Below are 20,704 nucleotides of genomic sequence, written 5' to 3'. Positions count from 1 at the left end.
AGCCTCGCCCCCTCCCGCCCTCCCTCCCCGAAAGGGAGCCTCGTGGCAGCTCGGGTGATGAAACACCGGGCAACGGCGGGCGCATCGGGGCGCGCTCCGCCACCGCGTCCGCCCAGCGTCGGGGGCAGCGGCCCGAGGCCGCCGGCCCGCACCCCTCCCCGGCGGGGGCTCCCGGGCCCGCACCCCTCTCCGGCCCGCCCCGCACCCCCCGTCCCTCACCCCTCCCCGGTCTGCACCGCCCTCCGCGGCCCGCGCCCTCCGCCCCCCGGGCCCGCGCGCCCGGCCAGCTCCCCGGCAGCCCCGAGCCCCGAGTCACCTTCCCTACGGCTCCATCCCGCCTCCCCGCCTGCACCCCCGAGGGCTGGCCAGCGGAGCGCGGAGAGCGGCCCTCGTCCCGGTCGCCGTCGTCCTCCGCCGCGGCCGGGGCCCGAGCTGCCGCGGCCGCGCGCCCCTCCGCGTCCCCCGGCGCCTTGTCTTGCGTGGCGCCCGGCCGGCAGGCGAGCCAGCAGGCGGGCGGGGTCGGCGCCCCAGGAAGGGAAAGAGCGCGAGGGCCCGGCTAACGCCGCCGCCGCCGCCTCCGCCGCCGCTGAGTCAGCGCGAAGCGCGCTCCCCGCGTCGGCGCCGCGCGGGCCAGCAGCCCCAGCAGCCTCATGGAGAGCGGGGACCGCGGCCCGCGGACCCCGGCCGGACGCCTACAACTCCCGGCGTGCAACGGGCGGCGGGGGCGCTTCCGGGCGCCCCGCGGGGCCTGCGGTGCATGCCGGGACGGGGCGCCGGCGCCAGCCCCTCCCCCGCCGCCGGGTCTCGCGGGGGGCGTGGCCGCGGGGGGCCGCGAGGACGGCGCTGCGGGCCGCGCGGGGCCGGTGGCTGGTGGCTCCGCCGTGGGCCCGCGTGCCTAGCGCCCCGCAGGCTTCGCACGCGCCGTCCTGGGTGAAAAGGCGTCCTGCTCGGGGGACGCCCTGCAGCCGCGACCTCGTGGCCCGCGAGTGCGCCCCGCGCCCGCCCACCTGCTGCACCAGCTGCGCCACCCGCCCAACGGGGCAACCGCGGGCCTGACCTCGGAGGGCTCCCGCGCGCGCTGCGCTGGGGACACGCGTTTGCACGCAGGGAGCTCAGGATTTAGTTGCATTGCTGACTCCTCGCTGCGGATTAGGTTGCAGTCACGCAGGCCGCAGTGACAAACGGGTCTTGGCAGGGGGAGTCCGGAGGACAGGCAGGGTCAAGTGAAGGTAACCCCGAGCAGCGACATGCGCTCGGCGACCCCGTGCAAGGCGCTGCACCGCTCGCTTCACACGGTGTTTCCCATCACTTTTGCATCACGTCTGTGACTTTGAAATGCCAGGCGAGGGGCAGCCCCGGTGGCCCAGCGGTTGAGCGCCCGCCTTCAGCCCAGGGCATGACCCTGGAGGCCCAGGATCGAGCCCCACGTAGGCCTCCCCGCATGGAGCCTGCTTCTCCCTCCGCCTGGGTCTCTGCCTCTCTCTCTTCTGTGTCTCTCATGAATAAATAAATAAAATCTTAAGAAAAAAAAAATTGAAATGCCAGGCAAGGATTCCTGTCCTATTTCAGTATATCTCCGGAGTGTGGCACATAGGACAGTGCCACCCTGTAGTTATTACGACTCAATGAATAGATGATTGCCCGGATTGGTTCTTACATTACCTGTGTTGGTCAGCTATGAACTATGGAGACCCAATGTTAATCCTAGTCTAGAGCCTAGAGTGGCTCCAAAATCTTCAATCTATGTATATTCCATTTACCTTGTATCGACAGCCTATCTAGGAGCATTGGCCCTTTATGGTAGTTCAAATATCTAGGATTTCTAAAATCTTTCAATTTTGAAAACTCACATTATTCTTTTAAAAACATTTTATTTGGGGATCCCCCGGTGGCTTAGCGGTTGAGCATCTGCCTTTGACCCAGGGCGTGATCCTGGAGTCCCAGGATCGAGTCCCACCTCAGGCTCCCTGCAGGGAGCCTGCTTCTCCCTCTGCCTGTGTTTCTGCCTCTCTGTGTGTCTATGAATAAATAAATAAAATCTTTAAAAAAAAAGCATATTTACTTGGACATGGCAATGTTTTTATGTATTAATTACCAACATTTTGGAGCATTTATTATGTGCCAGAAACAGCTTTAAGTGTTCATATGTTAATCCTCACAATTCTATGAGGTAGGTACTATCATTATCCGTATTTTATAGATAAGGAAACTGAAGTACATAAAAGATAGTAGAGCTGGGATTCAAACCCACTTCATTTATACTGGAAGGTTGTTATCTCTAGGTAGTGAGATTACAGATCATCTACAGATGATTTTTTTTTCCTTGTACATTTTTGGACACTAAAAAATCCTCCACAATGTGATGTGTTGAGCACTGGGTATTATATGCATCACTGGACTCTACCCCTGAAACTAATAATATACAATATGTTAGGAATTTAATTTTTAAAAGTAACACATAAAAAGGCAAAAAAAAAAAATCCTCCCCAGTGATCATGTAGTATTTTCATAATCAGAAAAACATTAAAAATAAAACTCAAAACTGACTCTAATAAAAGGAAAAAATGGTTTCATTCACTCTTTGAGCATTTTTTTTTCCTTTGAGCACATATTGAATGCTATGTCCCTTATTCAACTAGGTTTGTTTAATCATTTCTTTGATGTTGCTTTTTTTATTCAACCTCTTTTATGTCATAAATATATTTTAATGTGTTTTTGTTTTGTGTTAAATTTGTGTGGTTGTCTTACCCATGAGTCCACTCTTGAAGACTGAAAATAAATCTTATCTTGATTCTGTTTATAGGATAGTGATTTCTCAGTGAATACTTGTGAAATGCATTTACTTGAATCAAAAATAATATAACTGAGCTGCTAACCACTGAGTTCTGTGTCAACTTCTCTTCTTCATATGCTTCATCTAGATGTTTGTTAAGCCCAGTGCCACTGTCACCAAAAGCTCATTGACCCAAGATGGGTTTCCTGGCAGAGAAAGAAGTTGGAAAATAGGTCAGATAAGCTGTCTTTACTGGTCCTAGTCCAATCTTTGGTTTCTTTTAGAGGAAGTGAATGTGAAGCAGGAAGCCTGCGGCAGAATAGAGCATTGAAGCATTATTTAGTAAAGGAAAAAGGTTTTTTTTTTTTTTTAATTTTTAATCCAAAAGACTGTATATATAGTCCCTTAGGGTTCATTACAATGAACATTACATGAAATGTAATTACATGAAATGTAATGTAATTACATGAAATGTAATGTAATTACATGAAATGTAATTACATGAAATGACATTACATGTCAGCTGACTGCTAATGTTAATAGTTATTTAAATGGTCAGTATTCATTGATACTGAATAGAAATAAATACCAAAAGATTCCTAAATCAGACATCTTTTAAAAATTCAGGTTCTATTTACCTACTACAGATTTCAAGTTTCTTTCTATGCATACCGTCTTGAGTTTCAAACTGGGAGATAGGAACACTTGGGATCCTTAGATTGAAGTATATTTCTGGTTTGAAATCCTTACAGGGTTCTTATGACCCATGATCACTTATCCACCAAAAACGTAATTTAAAAAAATGCCATTTCTTTTGTCTGTGTGTATATATGTAGATTAGGTTTTTGTCTTGAGCTTTAATCTAAAATTTAAAAAGGCTAGCATCCAACAGAGAATTTGATATTACTTTTTTATATGCGGAACCAAATGACCATATATATATATATATATACACCAGGAAATCACACACTTACTCAATTTATTTTTAAAATACTTAGTGTTTACTCGGTTCCAGGTACCTGTCATAAAGTACTTCAGAAACATTGTTTTTTGATTTTTGTTTTTTTTCCCAGAAATATTTTTTTTTCAGAAATATTGTTAATCCTCACAATAACTCTTTGGAGTTGGTACTTTTACCCCATTTCACGTATGGAAAAATTAAATTAAGGCCCTAAGAAATTAAAGTAACTTGTCCAAGATCATTTAGTTACTGAATGTGAGAACTGAAATTTGAACCCAGGTCATCTGGCTCTATGGTCCTGTGCTGCCCTTTTATTTTTTATTTTATTTTTTTAAAGATTATGTATTTATTAATGAGAGACACACAGAGAGAGGCCAAGAGATAGGCGGGCAGAGGGAGAAGGAGGCTCTCTGCAGGGAGTCTGATATGGGACTGGATCCCAGGATCCTGGGGTCAAACTTGGAGCCGAAGGCAGATGCTCAACCACTGAGCCACCCAGGTGCCGCTGTGCTGCCATTTTTTTTTTAAATTTTTATTTATTTATGATAGTCACAGAGAGAGAGAGAGAGGCAGAGACACAGGCAGAGGGAGAAGCAGGCTCCATGCACCGGGAGCCCGACGTGGGATTCGATCCCGGGTCTCCAGGATCGCGCCCTGGGCCAAAGGCAGGCGCCAAACCACTGCGCCACCCAGGGATCCCTGTGCTGCCCTTTTAAACTAGCTGTATTGACTATCCCTCTACCTAAGGCTACTCTGTTCTGGTGAAAGTTCTGGTTAAGGAGAGTGACTTGGGGATTAGTTCTGGGTGCATAATGTTCCATTACTTTTGATAGTTTTAACAAGATACGTCTATTAGTGCTTGATTGCATAGGAACTGTACCGAGTGCTTCTTGATTTTAGATGGACTTAGACGTTAAAGAGTAATTGCCTATCTTGGAGGTATTTAATTATCCATATAAAGCTTATCAAAAGATAAGAAAATATGAATCATGAATACATGTCTATTCATAATTCATAATTCACTGTACATGATCATCATACCAACTTATTGGTTGGGCAGGCAAGTATCGGAAGTTTCATTTTATAGATGATGAAACTGAAGTCCAAAAAGGTTAAGACACTTTCCGGAAAGCTCACAGATTGTGAGCAGCAGGGTTTGCACTGTAATCCAGTTCTCCTGACTCCAAATCCCATGATTTTTTCCCACTAATAATGTCCTTTCCTGAGATCTGAACTTTGTTATTACTGTGGCAACAATACAGAACATTAAGTGCCTAGAAACCATGACACTGCCTTTTCTGTGTGCCACAAACTTAAAAGTTAATTGAAGTCACCTTAACCATCATTCCTTTTGTCAAATTCCCTTCTTCATGTGCTTCATTTTAATGTTTATTAAGTCTAGTGCCCTTGTTACCAAAAGCTTACAATTGATGGGTTTCTTGGCAGATAGGTCAGGTATACTGTCTTTTCTACTCCCAGTGAAGTTATTTTAGTCCTGAGTATGAAGCAAAAGCCTGAAGGACACTAAACAGCAGCTTGGAGTGAAGCTTTTTGCCCTACCTGGGCTTCACATTTCATTTCCAATGTAGTCCCTTGCTTCTGAGCGGCTCTTGTGAAGCAGGTATTTGGCAAAGGTGAAAGGCCTTTACCTTTGGTTGGTTTGAGGCAACAAACTGTTTAGAGTAGTTTAGGTATGGAATAGTCTTTATTTTAGAGGAAACAGTCATGCCTCTGGGCTCCCTTCTTATCCACCTATGAAGTTATGAGGAGTCAGACAGATGTCTAATCAGATTCTAAGAAACTTGGAATGCTAGGTCATTTAAGATTTTGTCAGCAGGTGGCACTTATCTCCTTAGTCACTATATACAATCTCTCCGATAAAAGAAATAATTTTCCTTTGCTGCTATTGAGTTCCTCAGATTTGTTTAGCCACCCAAACATTTCTCCCCAGCTTCTTTTTGCACTGACTTACTCTACAATATCTATTTATGTATTTTAATCTTTTATACTTTTTCCACGAAAGATTTGAAGTTATTTACACCATACAGTAGATAACAGCAAAATAAGGAGAATATGAACTGCAATAAAGAATATACAATTTGGGGGCAGCCCAGGTAGCTCAGTTAGCCTGATCCTGGAGACCTGGGATCGAGTCCTACATCAGGCTCCCTGTAGGGAGCCTCTCTCTGTGTCTCTCATGAATAAATAAATAAAATCTTAAAAAAAAAAAAAAGAATATACAATTTGATTGAGTTGTGGGTAGCTGGAGCAAAAATACAAACGGGTACCATTTCTTTGGGTGAATGGGCAGGGAGAGAGGATGACTTTTCTAGAATTTGAAATCATAATGAAAGTTGCTACCTATGGTTATTAGAGACAAGTTTTTGCTTTGTGTGCCCTTCTCGTCTATTCAATCTCATTTATAATAAGTGATTCCTTATCTGTAAAAACGAAGCAATACTTGTACTGTCCTGCAGCTTCAAGGGTGACAATTAGCATTCCTCCACCGCTGGTCTTCAGCTTTTCAAGATGTAGGCCTCATCCCTTCGTTGATCCTACACAGAGAACTGCCGGTCCACAGGACTTGGTCCTAAGCCTTGGGAACACACGCACACCCATTAGGTTTGGGCCTGCCAAATCAATAAGATTTCCTTGAGAGAGAGAGAGAGAGAGAGAGAGAGAGAGGGCGTTTTCAATTAGCTGGAGAGAAAAGACCTACGTTTACACTAATGACTAGAGGACTGTTACCAGGCAATGTAATACACTGCGTGATTGGTCTTCATAGGATTCTAGGGCTGTTCTACGCATGTAAGAATACACCAGTAACTCTCATCTCGTTTCTAATAGACAAGCAGCTTGCAATTGTGGATTCTGTACGTGGCCTGGGTGGAGCGCCCCCGAATGTCCGCCCGGCAGCCCACGGCCGCTGGAGGATGATTTCCCCGAGGGACGAGCGCGCCGGCTGGTCCGCCGCTGTCTGAGGTCGGCACGGGCGGGGGCGGCGGCTCCAGGGACCCCTCCATCCCCCGACCCAGGAACCCCCATCCCCCACTCCCACCCACCCCCATCCTCCCCATCCCCCCATTGCCCCACCCCATCCCCCACTCCCACCCACCCCCATCCTCCCCATCCTCCCATTGCCCCACCCCATCCCCCACCCCCCACCCCCACTCCCCCATCCTTCTATCCCTCCATCCCCCCATCTCCTCACCCCATCCCTCCATCCCCCCACCTCCCCGCCCCCCAATCCCTCCATCCCTCCACCCCATCCCCCCTTTCCTCTATCTCTCCCATCTCCCCATCCCCCATCCCTCCATCCCCCCAGCTCCCCACCGCCCCAATTCCTCTACCCCCCATCCCCATCCCTCCATCCCCCACCTCCCCATCCCCCTATCCCCCATCCCTCCAACCTCCCCACCCCCCATCCTCCATCCCCCTATCCCTCCCACCCCTCTATCCTCCCAATCTCTCCATCCCCCCCCTCCCCCTCCCCCTCCCCCTCCCCGGGGTCCCCCGCCGCGCCCCGCTCATGGCCGGCCCCGCGAGGTCGGGCTTCCCCGCGCGCACGCACAGCCGCCTGGACGCCTTCCTGCGGAGGCACCTGCCGCCCGAGGTCTACGACGCGGTCCGCGCCTGCGAGCGGTGCCTGGTGGGGTCCGACGCCGAGAGGCTCAGCCTCCAGTACGTGGTGCTCAGCGACCGGCTCATCTACCTGGCGGAGAGCCCGCCCCGGGGCCTCCGGCGAGCCGCGGCGCTGCGGGACGTCCTGGCCATCGAGCTGGTGAGGCGCGGGGGCGGGCTGGGGACGACGGCCTTCGGGGTCCCGGTTCCAGCCGTCCGCAGGCGGGAGGGGCGGGAGGAGCCGCCCTCCCCCGCTGCACCCCTCCTCGCCTGCCGCGCTTCCTTCACTTACCCGAGGTCCAGCAGCCCCGGGACAACTGTGGCCTGCAGGGTGCACCGCTCACCCCTTGCCCCCCACCCCCCCGGAGTGCTACAGGTTTGAGAACACAGCCCTCTATCAAGAGTATGCTTTAAAGTCATTTTTTCGTTCATTAAGCACCTAGCCTGTGGCAGCCACTTGTCTAGACGCTGAGGATCAAAAGTAGGGGCCCCTTCCTAGAAGCTGCAGTGGGAGACACAAAAAGCCAAAACCAATGCAAATCAATGCAGTGTGCTAAGTACTATTATGCCTTCTTTATTTCTTAATCAGCAGCGCTTAGAGCAGGCTAGGGGCTCAATATGAATAAGTGAGTGAATGAACGAATGAATGAGACAAGCTCAGGAAGCCTGGCAATCTCAGGCACGTCACTTGATCCAACCTGGGCTTCAGAACTTCTTCAAGAAGATACAATCTGGCACAGATACTCCTTGTTCCGGTTTTTAGTGTGCTGCTACTGTATCCTTGTCCTTCAGAAATACATTTACCGTATAAACCAGCAACAGATTGGAAGCAGTCTCCTCTCTAATTACTATTTTTCCCCCTTGGCTCCCTTTGTCTGAGCAACTCTCCAGGTGTGCTCTTTTTTCCACTGGGGACAGGTGTCTAGCCTTGTACCCAACCCCTCCTCCTCCCCCTCCAGTCTCTGCATCCCCCACGGGAGAAGTTGGCAAGACTCTGTAGGGCTGTTTTGCCAAGACCAGCATAGATTGTTTGCAACACATCTGCAAGAAAAGGATAAAATTTAGTGAAAATAATGCCTTTCTTTCCTTCTTAAAATACCTCTGTGGGCTAATATCACTATGCAGAGTTGTTTGTTTTTGATTAAAAGTTGGAAGCAAGGGGCTTCTGGGTGGCTCAGCGGTTAGGCACCTGCCTTTGGCTCAGGTCATGATCCCGGACCCGGGATGGAGTTCCGCATGGGGGTCCCTGCATGGAGCCTGCTTCTCCCTCTGCCTGTGTCTCTGACTCTCTCTCTCTCTCTCTCTCTGTCTCTAATGAATAAATAAATAAATCTTTAAAGAAAAAAAGTTGGAAGCAAAACTGCCTTTTTCCTCACTTCCACGATTTTCATTCTCTTGAACTAAAAAAAATTAATTTCCTTTATCAAATGCTTTTTAAAACATTAGATACTCAGCTTTTTCTGTCTGCAGTGTTAACATTTATCGTTTTGACAAAACATAATGATTTTAGGATATTGCTACTCTACCCAACAAGACACAGTACATGTATTCCAATAGTTGTTATATATCTTTCTTTTTGAGCTGTCAGAAACTGAAAAGTACAGTAAAGTTTCCTAGGCCTCCAAGCCAAGATTCCTCCCAAAAGGCGTGCCAATTCATTTGGTCATCCTTTATGTACAACATTTACCTTTCAGGCATATAGGAGAATGTGCAAAGGTGCTGAACAAATCTAAGATTTCAGCATTGTTGATAGATTGAATGTCCACTGTGCACAATATATTTTAACTCTGGCTAAAGTTGTGGTAGGCAGAGTAATGGCCCCCAACAGATATCCCTAGAACCTATGAATATGTTACTTTACATGGCAAAGAGGAATTAAAGTTCCAGATGCAATTAAGTTCCAGCTAATCAGCTGGCTTTAAAATAGGGAAATTAAAACAAAAACAGAAACAAAACAAAACAAAAAAACCCCAAAGTGTCCAATAAACAAAGAAACCTCTGTCCCCCCCAAAAAAAGAAAGAAAAAAGAAAAAAAGAAACAAGCTAAAATAAATAAATAGATAAAATAGGACGATTATTTTGCATCATTGGGGGGGGGGCAATGTAATCGCAAAATCCTCAAAAAGTGGAAAAGGGAGGCAGAGTGCTGCACACAAGAGACTACTGGTTCTGAAGGTGGAAAGGGGCCAGAAGCCAAGGGATGTAGGTAGGCAGCTTCTAGCAGCTGGAAAAGGCAAGAGCCTGCAGAAGAAATGCAGTCCTTCTGACAGCTTGATGTTAGCCCAGTGAGGACCATGTGGACTTCTGACCTCCAGAAAGATGAGAGAATAAATTTGTGTCTAATGCCACAGATTATGTGGTAATAAGTTACAACAGCAAATAAATGCAGAAGCGTTTCCTATCAATGTTGTTTATTTACTTATTGAAAGGGAGAGAGTGGGTGTGGGGAGTAGGGGTGTAGGGGAGGGGGGATGGAGAGGGAAAGAATCTCAGGCAGACTCCCTGCTGCGTGGGGAGCCTGACACAGGGCTCAATCCCGCGGCACTAAGATCACAGCCTGAGCTGAAACCAAGAGTCTGAAGCTTAACCAACAGAGCCACCCAGGTGCCCCAATGATTACTCATTTTAAAAAACATTAATAGCATGGGATTGAGCCTCGCGTAGGGCTCCCCACTCAGCAGGGAGTCTGCTTGAGATTCTTTCCCTTTGCCCTGCCCCCTCAAATGAAGAAATATTTTAGTGACTCCTGGGTGGCTCAATGGTTGAAGGTCTGCCTTCCCTTGGCTCAGGCTGTGATTCCAGGGTCCTGGGATTGAGTCCTCCATTGAGCTCCCCAAATGGAGCTTGCTTCTCTCTCTGCCTATGTCTCTGCCTCTCTCTGTGTGTCTCTCATTGAATAAATAAATAAATAAATAAATAAATAAATAAATATTTATTTATTTATTAATAAATCTTTTTTTTAAAAAGAAATCTTTTTAAAATATTGGTAATCATTTTTTTAAAAAAAGTGTTTCAGTGAGAAATAAATATAATCATGCCAAGTACAAATGCCTTAGCCAATTCTTTTTCTAAGGTTCAAAAAAATTTTTTTAGGATTATTTATTTATTCATGAGAGACAGAGAGAGAGAGAGAATGGGGCAGAGACACAGGCAGAGGGAGAAGCAGGCTCCCTGAAGGGAACCTGACGTGGGACTCGATTCCGGGTCTTCGGCATCACGCCCTGGGCCAAAGGCAGCGCTAAACCACTAGGCCACCCAGGCTGCCCTTTTTCTAAGGTTTTAAAAAATAATCCAGGGTTAGTGCAGTTCAGTGGTTTGCATAGCTCTACAGGGTATGTGAAATAGGGGTATCAGAATTGCTGGTAAGGGACTAGGTATAGTGCTAATTAATAACCACAGGTGTAGTTGACTAACTGTCCCTCTGTGAACATCAGGTCCTTACTTAATACCACAATGTGGAGAATTTTCTTGATTTCTGTGTTATATAAGTTGTTTTTTATCCATACCAACTTAGTCACTTCAATGACATGATTTCAGTGCCAGGCAGCTTTGTTTTTTTAGAACCAGTTCCTCCTTCCTTTAAAGATAAACTGTTTACTCTCCTTTTTTTTTTTTTTTTTTTAAGGGTGCTGTCCTCTTTCTGAGGCTAACTCTTTAGACACCCTTTTCCATTCTCAAAGGTTTTCTCATTTCACAGCACACATTAGTCTCGTTATTTAACTTTCAGTTGGTTCAGGTTCCCATCCTGCCTTTGTTCTAGCTGTCACAGTAATAAAGCCCTTAAGCAAAACAGTCCTTCATACCTCTGGGCCCTAGCCCTCCTGGCTCCGTGACACCTCTTACAGTTACACTTCAGAATATAATTTGCAAATATACAGATAAAATTCCATTCTCTTGGGATCCCTGGGTGGCGCAGTGGGTTAGCGTGCCTGCCTTTGGCCCAGGGCGCGATCCTGGAGACTTGGGATCGAATCCCACGTCGTCGGGCTCCCGGTGCATGGAGCCTGCTTCTCCCTCTGCCTATGTCTCTCTCTCTCTCTCTCTCTGTCTCTGTGACTATCATAAAGAAATAAAAATTAAAAAAAAAATCATTCTCTCCCCTCAGGAAAAAAAAAAAAAAAGGAAGGTAACAGCAACAAAAAGTTAGACCAGAACTTGGATTGGATACAAATGAGATTTCCCTTCCAGCAAAGATGAGCCTAAAGTGCACTGGGAGATCTCTGTAGCTGTTTGATCTGGTTCATCTCCTAAAAGAAGGAGTTTCTAAGGTTGCTTGAGCAGAACTTTTATAAAAAGGCTGACATTCCTTTAAAAGCTACTTTTTTAAGGGATCCCTGGGTGGCGCAGCGGTTTGGCGCCTGCCTTTGGCCCAGGGCACGATCCTGGAGAACCGGGATCGAATCCCACGTCAGGCTCCCGGTGCATGGAGCCTGCTTCTCTCCCTCTGCCTATGTCTCTGCCTCTCTCTCTCTGTGACTATAATAAAAAATTAAAAAAAAAATAAAAGTTACTTTTTAAAAAAAAGATTTATTTGTGTATTTATTCATGAGAGACAGAGGCAGAAGACACAGGCAGAGGGAGAAGCAGGCTCCATGCAGGGAGCCTGATACAGGACTCGATCCTGAGTCTCCAGGATCATGCTCTGTGCTGAAGGCAGGTGCTCAACCGCTGAGCCACCCAGGGATCCCTAAAAGTTACTTTTGGAAGAATGCTCTCAAGTTCTGCTCTTGTTGTGGGCATCAAAACATTTCTTTAAACTCTTCTAAGATTAAAAAAGAGTAAACTCTTCTAAGATTAAATATTTTTTTAAGTGAGAAGCAACTATTCAAAAGTGAATTTCCTATGAATTCACTCTCCTTCACTGCCATCCCATCACCTATAGAGGAAAAAAAAAATCCAGTAGCCTTCACTTCTAACTTCTTGCTTGTCTTTGTCTGTTCTTTTTACCACGCCTCCCAGTGAATATGGGCTCTCCAGCCATCCCAGCTCCATGTGGCTTCCTGAACAAGCAACAAATGCACCTTTTACAGCCTGGCCTGTTGCTTGGGGTGAACATTTCCTCCTCCTTCAAAGTTGTTCAAATCTTCATATTTCCAATTCTCTCTTCCTCTCCTCCTTCCCTTTCTCTCTCTTTTTAAAGACTTTATTTATTTTTGTTAAATTTGTTTCATGACAAACACACAGAGAGAGGCAGAGACATAGGCAGAGGGAGAAGCAGGCTCCCTGCAGGGAGCCCGATGTGGGACTCCATCCGGGGTCTCCAGGGTCACACCCTGGGCTGAAGGCGGTGCTAAACCACTGAGCCACCCAGGCTGCCCATCTTCTTCCTCTTAAAACATGTAAAAATAGGAGTCCCTGGCTGGCTCAGTCAGTACAACATATCACTCTTGATCCTGAGGTTGTGAATTTGAGCCCAATGACGGGCAAAGGGTTTGCTTTAAAAAAATGTAAAAACAGGGACACCTGAGTGGCTTTAAAAAAAAAATAAAAAAATCTTGGCTTGAACAGAAACAGGTCATAAACTGTGTGCTGATGGGGTCATAATAGTTTGCCAACTGATCGCCGCTTTTCCCACTTCAGTTTTCAGAGTGAACATGTTTCCAGGCGAAGCCCGTCATTCTTTCTCATAGTTGTTTTCCCTTGGCTAGACCATGAGGCAGGACATTTGGTCTGCTTGTTCATTGCTGTATCTCTGGTTCCTAGAACACTGATTGGTACAGATGAGATGGTCGATAAATATTTGTTAAATGTTCAACATAATCTCTTTCTTCTGTTTCTAAATTTATTATCTGCAATATACACTGGGTATTTAATAATACACTTTTTAATAAGATATTTTTATTCAGCTTTTGCTTTCTACCTGTGTAGACTTGGTTTAATTATTTACCTTCTAGTCTGTGCCTTCCTTTCTCATCTGTAAAATGGAGAGAACAGCACCTTCCTTAGAGTTTTGGGGAGGATTAAATTCATTAATAAATGTAACACACTTAAAACTACTTGGCACATGGTAAGAGCTACATACATGTTATTATTGATAGTTTTTATTCACATACATTAAGTCTACTAAGGCTCACTATGAATTTGTAATATACTTATTATGTTCTCTTTTCATATTACGGCACTTGAATTTAGGATATTTAGTAAATTTGTAAAGAAAATAACTGTTTTTTGAGCACTGATAATAGCTGTTTTAAATACATTATTTCATTTATTCTTGAGGATCTGCTTAGTAGGTTTGTCAAGTTTAATATGTTAAAAAACAGAATTCCTGATCTCCACCTGCAAATCTGCTCCTTCCTTAGCTTTCCTTATTTTAGGAAATAATATCATCTTCCATCAGCCTTAATTTTCTCACTTCTTACATCCAACAATTAGCATACCCCCTTGATTTGTGTAGAGGAGGAAAAAGTTTTCCTTGACCCTCTCAGGGTCCCTGGCTGGGTCTGAAAATTAAACTGACAAAGACAGATTAACAGGAGAAAAGCATACACATTTATTTGATATAAAATTTACATGACATGGAAGCCTTTATAAGGAAATGAAGACCTGAAGAAACAGGTAAATCTGTGTGTTTAATATTAGGTTTGATGAAGAATAGAGTCACGGAAAAATAGGATAGTATAAAAAAAGGGAGCATGACTAAGAATAATAAACTAGGAAAAACTAGCAAGGGCTATTTGGATTCCTCTCACTGTTCTTGTCTTGGGCACAGGGAAGGCACCTCTTCTATGGGGGTCTTATGACCTGTTTCAAGGGAGCAGGTGTGGGAAAAGGTCAGAGAGAGTTTCCTGCATCTGCTGTTTCCTCAATTCTTTCAGCTTAAAATATTCAGTATACCAAGGTGTTATATTTTGGGGGAGGGTTCTGAACCTTGACACTTCTCATCCAAAATATATCCAGCCATGACCTTTCTTACTCCTTTTACTTATGCGCTTGTCCAATCCCTTATCTAGACTATTGAAATTGCCTCTAAACTCATTCCTCTCCATCTAGCAGTTGGGATGATCTTTTTTTAAAAAAATTTTTTGATTGATTGATTTATTCATGAGAGACACACACACAGAGAGAGAGAGAGAGACAGAGAGAGGCAGAGACACAGGCAGAGGGAGAAACAGGCCCCAGGCAGGGAGCCTAATGTGGGAATTGATCCCAGGACTTCGGGATCACACCTTGGGCTGAAGGCAGGGGCTAAACCGCTGAGCCACCCGGGCTGCCCTGGGATGATCTTTTTAAACATAAATTATAAATTTAGTTATGTCACTGTTCTGTTTCAAAATCTCCATTAGCTTCCAAACTCCTCAGTGTCTGTAAGAGCCTCCATGATAACCTCTTTGTCTCTGACTTACCTCCCACTCTTTCCTGAGCTCTTTATGCTCTTCTTTCCTGCCTCAGGGCCTTTGGACTTGCCATTCTATCTGTAACACTCTTTCTCCAGATCTTCAGAGGGTTGATTCCTTCTTGTCAGTCACATTCCAAATTCAGAATCACATCTGCAGGGATGCTTCACATGACCACCCAGTCTAATGTACCATTCCTCTGTCACACTTGTCACATCTGTTAGTGTCAAAGCACTTATCACTATCAGCATTATAAGATTAATCTGTTTAATGACTTTGTATTGCTTCTCTCCCATAGTAAATGTAAGCTCCATGAGAGCTTGTCTGTCTTATTCATCCCTGGGTCACTGTGCGTCATATTGCCTGACACAGAGGAGATGGTCAATAACTATTTGTCAATTGGAAGAATGAATACATGAATAAACGGATGCTCAGATACATCATGTAGTTCACTTTTTTGAGGGAGAGATCCTCTTTCCTTGTTCCAAGTGTTGAGGCTCCCTGGAGACTTGACAACTCATCACAAAGGCAGTTAGCGGAGGAGCCAGAGTAAATTCTCACAGGTCTTTTGATGCTCAGGGTCAGCGTTTTTCATGCTTCCTTTGTGCTTGTGTGAGATGATCCCTGTGTTGTTTACCTGAGTCCTGCATTTTGGTGTTAAGAGTTATGTAAGATATGTAACCATATTATGGACGCTGCTTTTCTTTTCTAGCATTTCTTTTTTCTATTTTGATTCATTTGTAGTCTTTCAAAACTCTCACTGTGGAAGGAAGAAAGGTGGTAATCTCTTATCATTTTGGTTTCTTAATGGTTTGTATAGAATAGTTTGGATATTGTTTTCGAGTTTTGAGAAACTCTGCAAGGGCCTGTGTTTTTGTCAGTTTGATTCACTGATGTACCCCCAGTGCCCAGAATGACTGTATTGGTCAAGATAGCCTAGGTCAAGCTGCACTAACAAACAACCCCAAAGTCTTAAGGCTTTAACACAACATAAAGTCTGTCCCATTCAAGTTACTTGTCGATTGTGGATTAGCAAGAGGCTCTGCTCATCTTAGTCACAAGATATGTGATAATTAGTCACACATCTTAGTATTAGGGACTGCATCTCAGCACATGCCTACTTAATCAGCATGGCAGAAGGAAGTTAACCTGGCAAATTAGGTACTGTTTTTTTTTTTTTTTTTTAAAGTGGGCTTCATGCCCAGCAGAGCCCAACACAGGGCTTAAAATCACAACCCTGAGATCAAGACCTGAACTAAGATCAAGAGTTGGACACTTAACTGACTGAGCCACCCAGGCGCCCCAATTATGTACTGATTTTTAAGGTTCTATCCAGAAGTGACAGTCACTTCTCACATTTCATTAGCCAGAGTCAGGCACATGGCATATGCCTAAGTTAAAAGAGGGAGGAAAGGGGTGCCTAGGTAGCTCAATCAGATAAGTGTCTGCCTTCAGCTCAGGTCACCATCCCAGAGTCTTGGGATTGAGCCCCAGGTCCCGCTCCCTGCTGATCAGGGAGCCTGCTTCTCCCTCTCCCTCTACCCATGCCCTCCCCTTGTTTGTACTTGCTCTCCTACACTCTCTCTCAAATGAACAAATAAGATCTTAAAAATAAAGGGGGGACAGCAAATATGATTTTACCATATATGCATCCCACATGTCTCCAAGAGATAAAAGGAATATTTGTGAACAGCTCTAATGTCTACTGCAAATTACTGAGTGCTTACTATATGCCACTCAGCCTCTGTTCTAAGTGCTTAACTAGGGACAACTTCTTTATCCTTACAACAACCCTAGATAATATTGTTAGCTCAGCTTTACAGATAAAGAATCTGAGAATAGATGTAATAAATAGATGTATGGAGAACTTAAGCAACTTGTTATTGATTTATTGACTCTCTATTCTTCATCAAACCTAATATTAAACACAATTTGCCCAAGTCATCCTCTAAGTGGCCAGAATCAGAATTTGAACGCTAGTAGTCTGGCTTCAGAGTCAATGCTTTGACTCTCTAGATATAGCTGCCTCAGTCATAGCAGGTCATTAAAAAAAAAAAAAAATCATTGACTGAATATCTGGAAGAGCCTAAGCTTTTTTTTTTTTTTAATTTTTATTTATTTATGATAGTCACAGAGAGAGAGAGAGAGGCAGAGACACAGGCAGAGGGAGAAGCAGGCTCCATGCACCGGGAGCCCGATGTGGGATTCGATCCCGGGTCTCCAGGATCGCGCCCTGGGCCAAAGGCAGGCGCCAAACCACTGCGCCACCCAGGGATCCCTAGTCTAAGCTTTTTGAAAACAGAAACTTCATCTTACATTTTGCATCTCTCAATTTTGCATTTTGTTTTTTTTTATATTTTATTTATTTATTAATGAGAGACAGAGAGAGAGGCAGAGACACAGGCAGAGGGAGAAGCAGGCTCCATGCAGGGAGCCTGACGCTGGGCCTCCAGGATCACGCTCCTGGCGTGAAGGTGGCACTAAACTGCTGAGCCACCCCGGCTGCCCATCAATTTTGCATTTTGTAGTAGAACTCAGAGAATCCATGATGTATTGAACTGGATAAATTAGAAACTAGATAATCCACTGCTAAGAGTTTAGAGTGTTTTTATTCCTGAAATTAAAGCCAATAGAAAAAATCTGAACCAAGACTAAGGGATAAGATAAATATAGAATTGCTCACAAAATACAGAAGACAAGGAGTAACTCAGTCGGTTTGGTATCTGACTCTTTGATTTCAGTTCAGTTCATGGTCTCAGGGTCCTGAGAGAGAGTCCTGCATCAGACTCTGTGCTCAACAGGGAGATTCCTTGTCCTTCTCCCTATGCCCCTTCCCTTGCTCGTGCTGTCTCAAATAAATAATCTTAAAAAGATAGAAAACAAAAATGAGGAGTGTCAATTATATTCAATTAAAAAGTAAAAAATAAGTGATATCCCTTTACATTTTAAAAGTAGTATTTTGGGGCAGCCTGGGTGGCTCAGCGGTTTAGCGCCGCCTTCAGCCCTGGGCATGATCCCGGAGACCCGGGATCGAGTCCCACGTCGGGCTCCCTGCATGGAGCCTGCTTCTCCCTCTGCCTGTGTCTCTGCCTCTCTCATGAATAAATAAATAAAATCTTTAAAAATGAAAGTATTTTGATAAAAGTAAGAAGTCAGTACCAGTTGCAAATACAAAAATGTCAAAAATGTAGGCGCATTCATGAGTGATATATTATTCATAGAAGTAGTCAAAGAACTCAGAGATATTTTCAGATAAAGCCTGATTCATTTGCGATAACAGAAAAGAACATTCTCTTCTCACCCAACATGCCCCTTGCTGCCACCATCAGAGACAAATACCATGCTGGGTAGGCCATGAATCTGGCTCAGTATTGCATTACTGAGGTTCTTATGAGAACCTTAATTCTTATGAGAGGCCATTAATTGTAATTGATATCTATTGGGGATGTACTATGTGCCAGCCTTGTGTAAAATACTTTGTCTCATTTAATCTTATTAACTCTCGAAGGAAGGGGAATACTGTCTTTTTTTTTTTTTTTTTTTAACATGACAAAACTGAGACAGCGAAGGGGAAATGCTTGCACAAGGTCATATTCAGAAAATATCAGAGCTGGAAAATAAACTCAGGGCTTTTGACCTTATAGCCAGCAATCTTTAACCACCATGCACATAGTAACAACTGATCTTCTACTAATTCCTGGTTTCCAAATTCCAAATTCCAAATTTCTTTATTAGTTTTTAGGTTTTTGCAATAGACAGGACATGGTTACCTCACAGTATGCAGATTACATGGTTTCCTGGGCACTGGCTGTCAGGAAGGAAAGAATGACATTATAACTAAAACACTTTTTTCACTCCCCATACCACTTCTCTGTACTCAAGATTGTTGCCCTTCAGCACTCAGACTGGTGTCATTGCTGTTTCTGATGATGTTCAAGGACAGGCTTGGTTTGGAAAAGCGCAGAAGGGACGTAGCATCCTTTTCACAGGGCCAAACCTTAAGAGCTTCTTTTCTCTTAGTTTTTTTTCTTAGCTGTGGCTCTTGTCCCAGAGGCAATGAGGCAATGAGGCAATGTCCCAGAGGTTATTTTTCAAGGCTAATGCTCAAATAGACTAGGGAGTCTCCAGTATTATGGGGGCAGTATTCAATTTTCCAAACTGGTAATTCTTTTTGGAATATGTAGGTGGATCATTCTTGCCAGCAATATTCACAGATTCCAAAAAGACCTCATCTACTCAGACTTCCTTAGGGATTGGTACACAAAGGCCAGGTAGAGTATAATGGGGGAAAAAAAAACACCTGGTGGAGGCCACAATGAGTTTTTTAATTATGACAGTGGAAGGATTTGCCAAATGCTAACTGTAAAAATAGCTTCTACTTAGGAATAAGCTTATGTACTGTGTGACATAGGTAACTGCTAATGTGGTTTAATTTGAGGGAAAGCCATTCAAGAAATCTCCATATATTGATTAGCTATCTCATCAGTAGCTTGAATCCTTTGGATTTACCACTGGTCCTCCTTCAGATTTGTTCTGAAATAGTCTTGGAACAGGTAATTCATTAAATCAAAATTTGAGTGAATTAATTTATTACTTGTTTTCCTCTCTTTGTTGGAGACAGGAGACTTAGAGCGTACTATCAGAGAGGAAGTTAAGTCCAGAAAGAACTGTGGAAGTCAAAAAATATTTCATGATTTAGCTCCTTGGGGGCCTTACTTCTACAACCTAATGTCCCACTAAGTAAAATGATCTCCAAACTGCGCACCAGTATGTGATGTCTGCCTTCAGTTTTTTCCCTTTTGATTTTTCCTGTGTTTTATGTTTTTTTTTCTTTCTACACTGTACAGTTCTATTGAATGGATGTTAGGTTTTATATGGCACATTCTACCAATGTTTTGAATTACCAGGGACTACAAATATATAAGGGAATAAATAGTGGTACCTGCTTTTAAGTAACTTCCTTGAGGAATGCAAGCAGATGGGAAAGAAGAAAAACAGTCATAAGCAGGTAAGTATAATGAAATGTGAGAATAGATGTAATAAATAGAATATTGTGGGAACCCAAAAGAGGAAGTGACATACTCTTTTTTTTTGGTAGGGGGAGGGGTGCCAGGGTGGCAGGAACAAACATGTGAAGGTTCACCAAAGAAGTAACCTGAGCTTGGCTTTGAAGGAAGAATAGAAGTTTCTAGGCATAATAGAGGGCAAGTGTATTCCAAAAGGAGAGAATAGCGTGTGCTTGATCAGCTTTTTACAATATGTATAAACCCAAATCAGTGGAACTAAGTAGCGCCCTGTTTTAGTGAAAACCACATAGCTTTTCTGTTTCCAGCTGTCTTTCACAGGTAGTTTGTTCAAACTAGTATCCAGCCAAGAAGCATACGTTGCATTTGGTTGCCATCTCTCTTTTGTGAACTTCCTTAGGGAAAATTCCTTTTTTCTTTTTTTAAGATTTTAAGTAATCCCTGCACCCAAAGTGGAGCTCGAACCCACAACCCCAAGATCAACAGTCACATGCTCTACCCACTGAGCCAGCCAGGTGCCCCTCTAGTAAAATTTTTCTAGCATTGAGTCGTATTTTGTCTCACGGTACTATCATCCTTTCAGCTCTCTTTTGGTTACTGTTTGCATGAGATGTCTTTTCCATTCCTTTACTTTCAAACTATTTATGTTTTTTAATCTAAAGTGAGTCTTGGGCACCTGGTGGCTCAGCGGTTGACCACCTGCCTTTGGCTCAGGTCGTGATCCCCGGGTCCTGGGATCGAGTCCCACATCAGGCTCCCTGCGAGGAGCCTGCTTCTCCCTCTGCCTGTGTCTCTGCCTCTCTCTCTCTCTGTGTCTCTCATGAATAAATAAATAAAATCTTAAAAAAAAAAAAAAGTAGGTCTCTTGTAATAAAGTGAATCATTAGTTAAATCAAAAATCTTTCAATCCCTGACATTAATTAGAATGTTTAATCCATTTACAGTATTATAATTACTGCTAAGGTAGAATTTACATCTGTCATATTGC

General features: G+C 44.3%; 2 protein-coding genes across 6 annotated transcripts in view; one reads left to right on the top strand and one right to left on the bottom strand.

The window, feature by feature from the left end:
* XPOT (exportin for tRNA) overlaps nucleotides 1-1,491 on the bottom strand; it is a 42,830-nt gene extending 41,339 nt beyond the window's left edge. For 2 of the 5 annotated variants that reach the window (XM_072742919.1, XM_072742923.1), the window contains exon 1: nucleotides 317-699. The gene's annotated coding sequence lies outside the window, so the exon portion shown is untranslated. Of the gene's footprint in view, nucleotides 1-316; nucleotides 700-1,057 lie in introns of those variants that run through there. The other 3 variants (XM_072742920.1, XM_072742922.1, XM_072742921.1) reach the window with 2 other exon arrangements.
* Nucleotides 1,492-6,556: 5,065 nt separating this feature from the next.
* C16H12orf56 (chromosome 16 C12orf56 homolog) overlaps nucleotides 6,557-20,704 on the top strand; it is an 88,058-nt gene continuing 73,910 nt past the window's right edge. Inside the window, exon 1 of the mRNA XM_026001786.2 lies at nucleotides 6,557-7,515. Coding sequence (XP_025857571.1) covers nucleotides 7,264-7,515 — 252 coding nt within the window. The 5' untranslated portion in view covers nucleotides 6,557-7,263. The remainder of the gene's footprint in view (nucleotides 7,516-20,704) is intronic.

Source organism: Vulpes vulpes, chromosome 16, assembly GCF_048418805.1.
Source record: "Vulpes vulpes isolate BD-2025 chromosome 16, VulVul3, whole genome shotgun sequence".
Classification (NCBI taxonomy): Eukaryota; Metazoa; Chordata; class Mammalia; order Carnivora; family Canidae; genus Vulpes; species Vulpes vulpes.
This window is presented reverse-complemented; position numbering and strand designations above follow the sequence as displayed.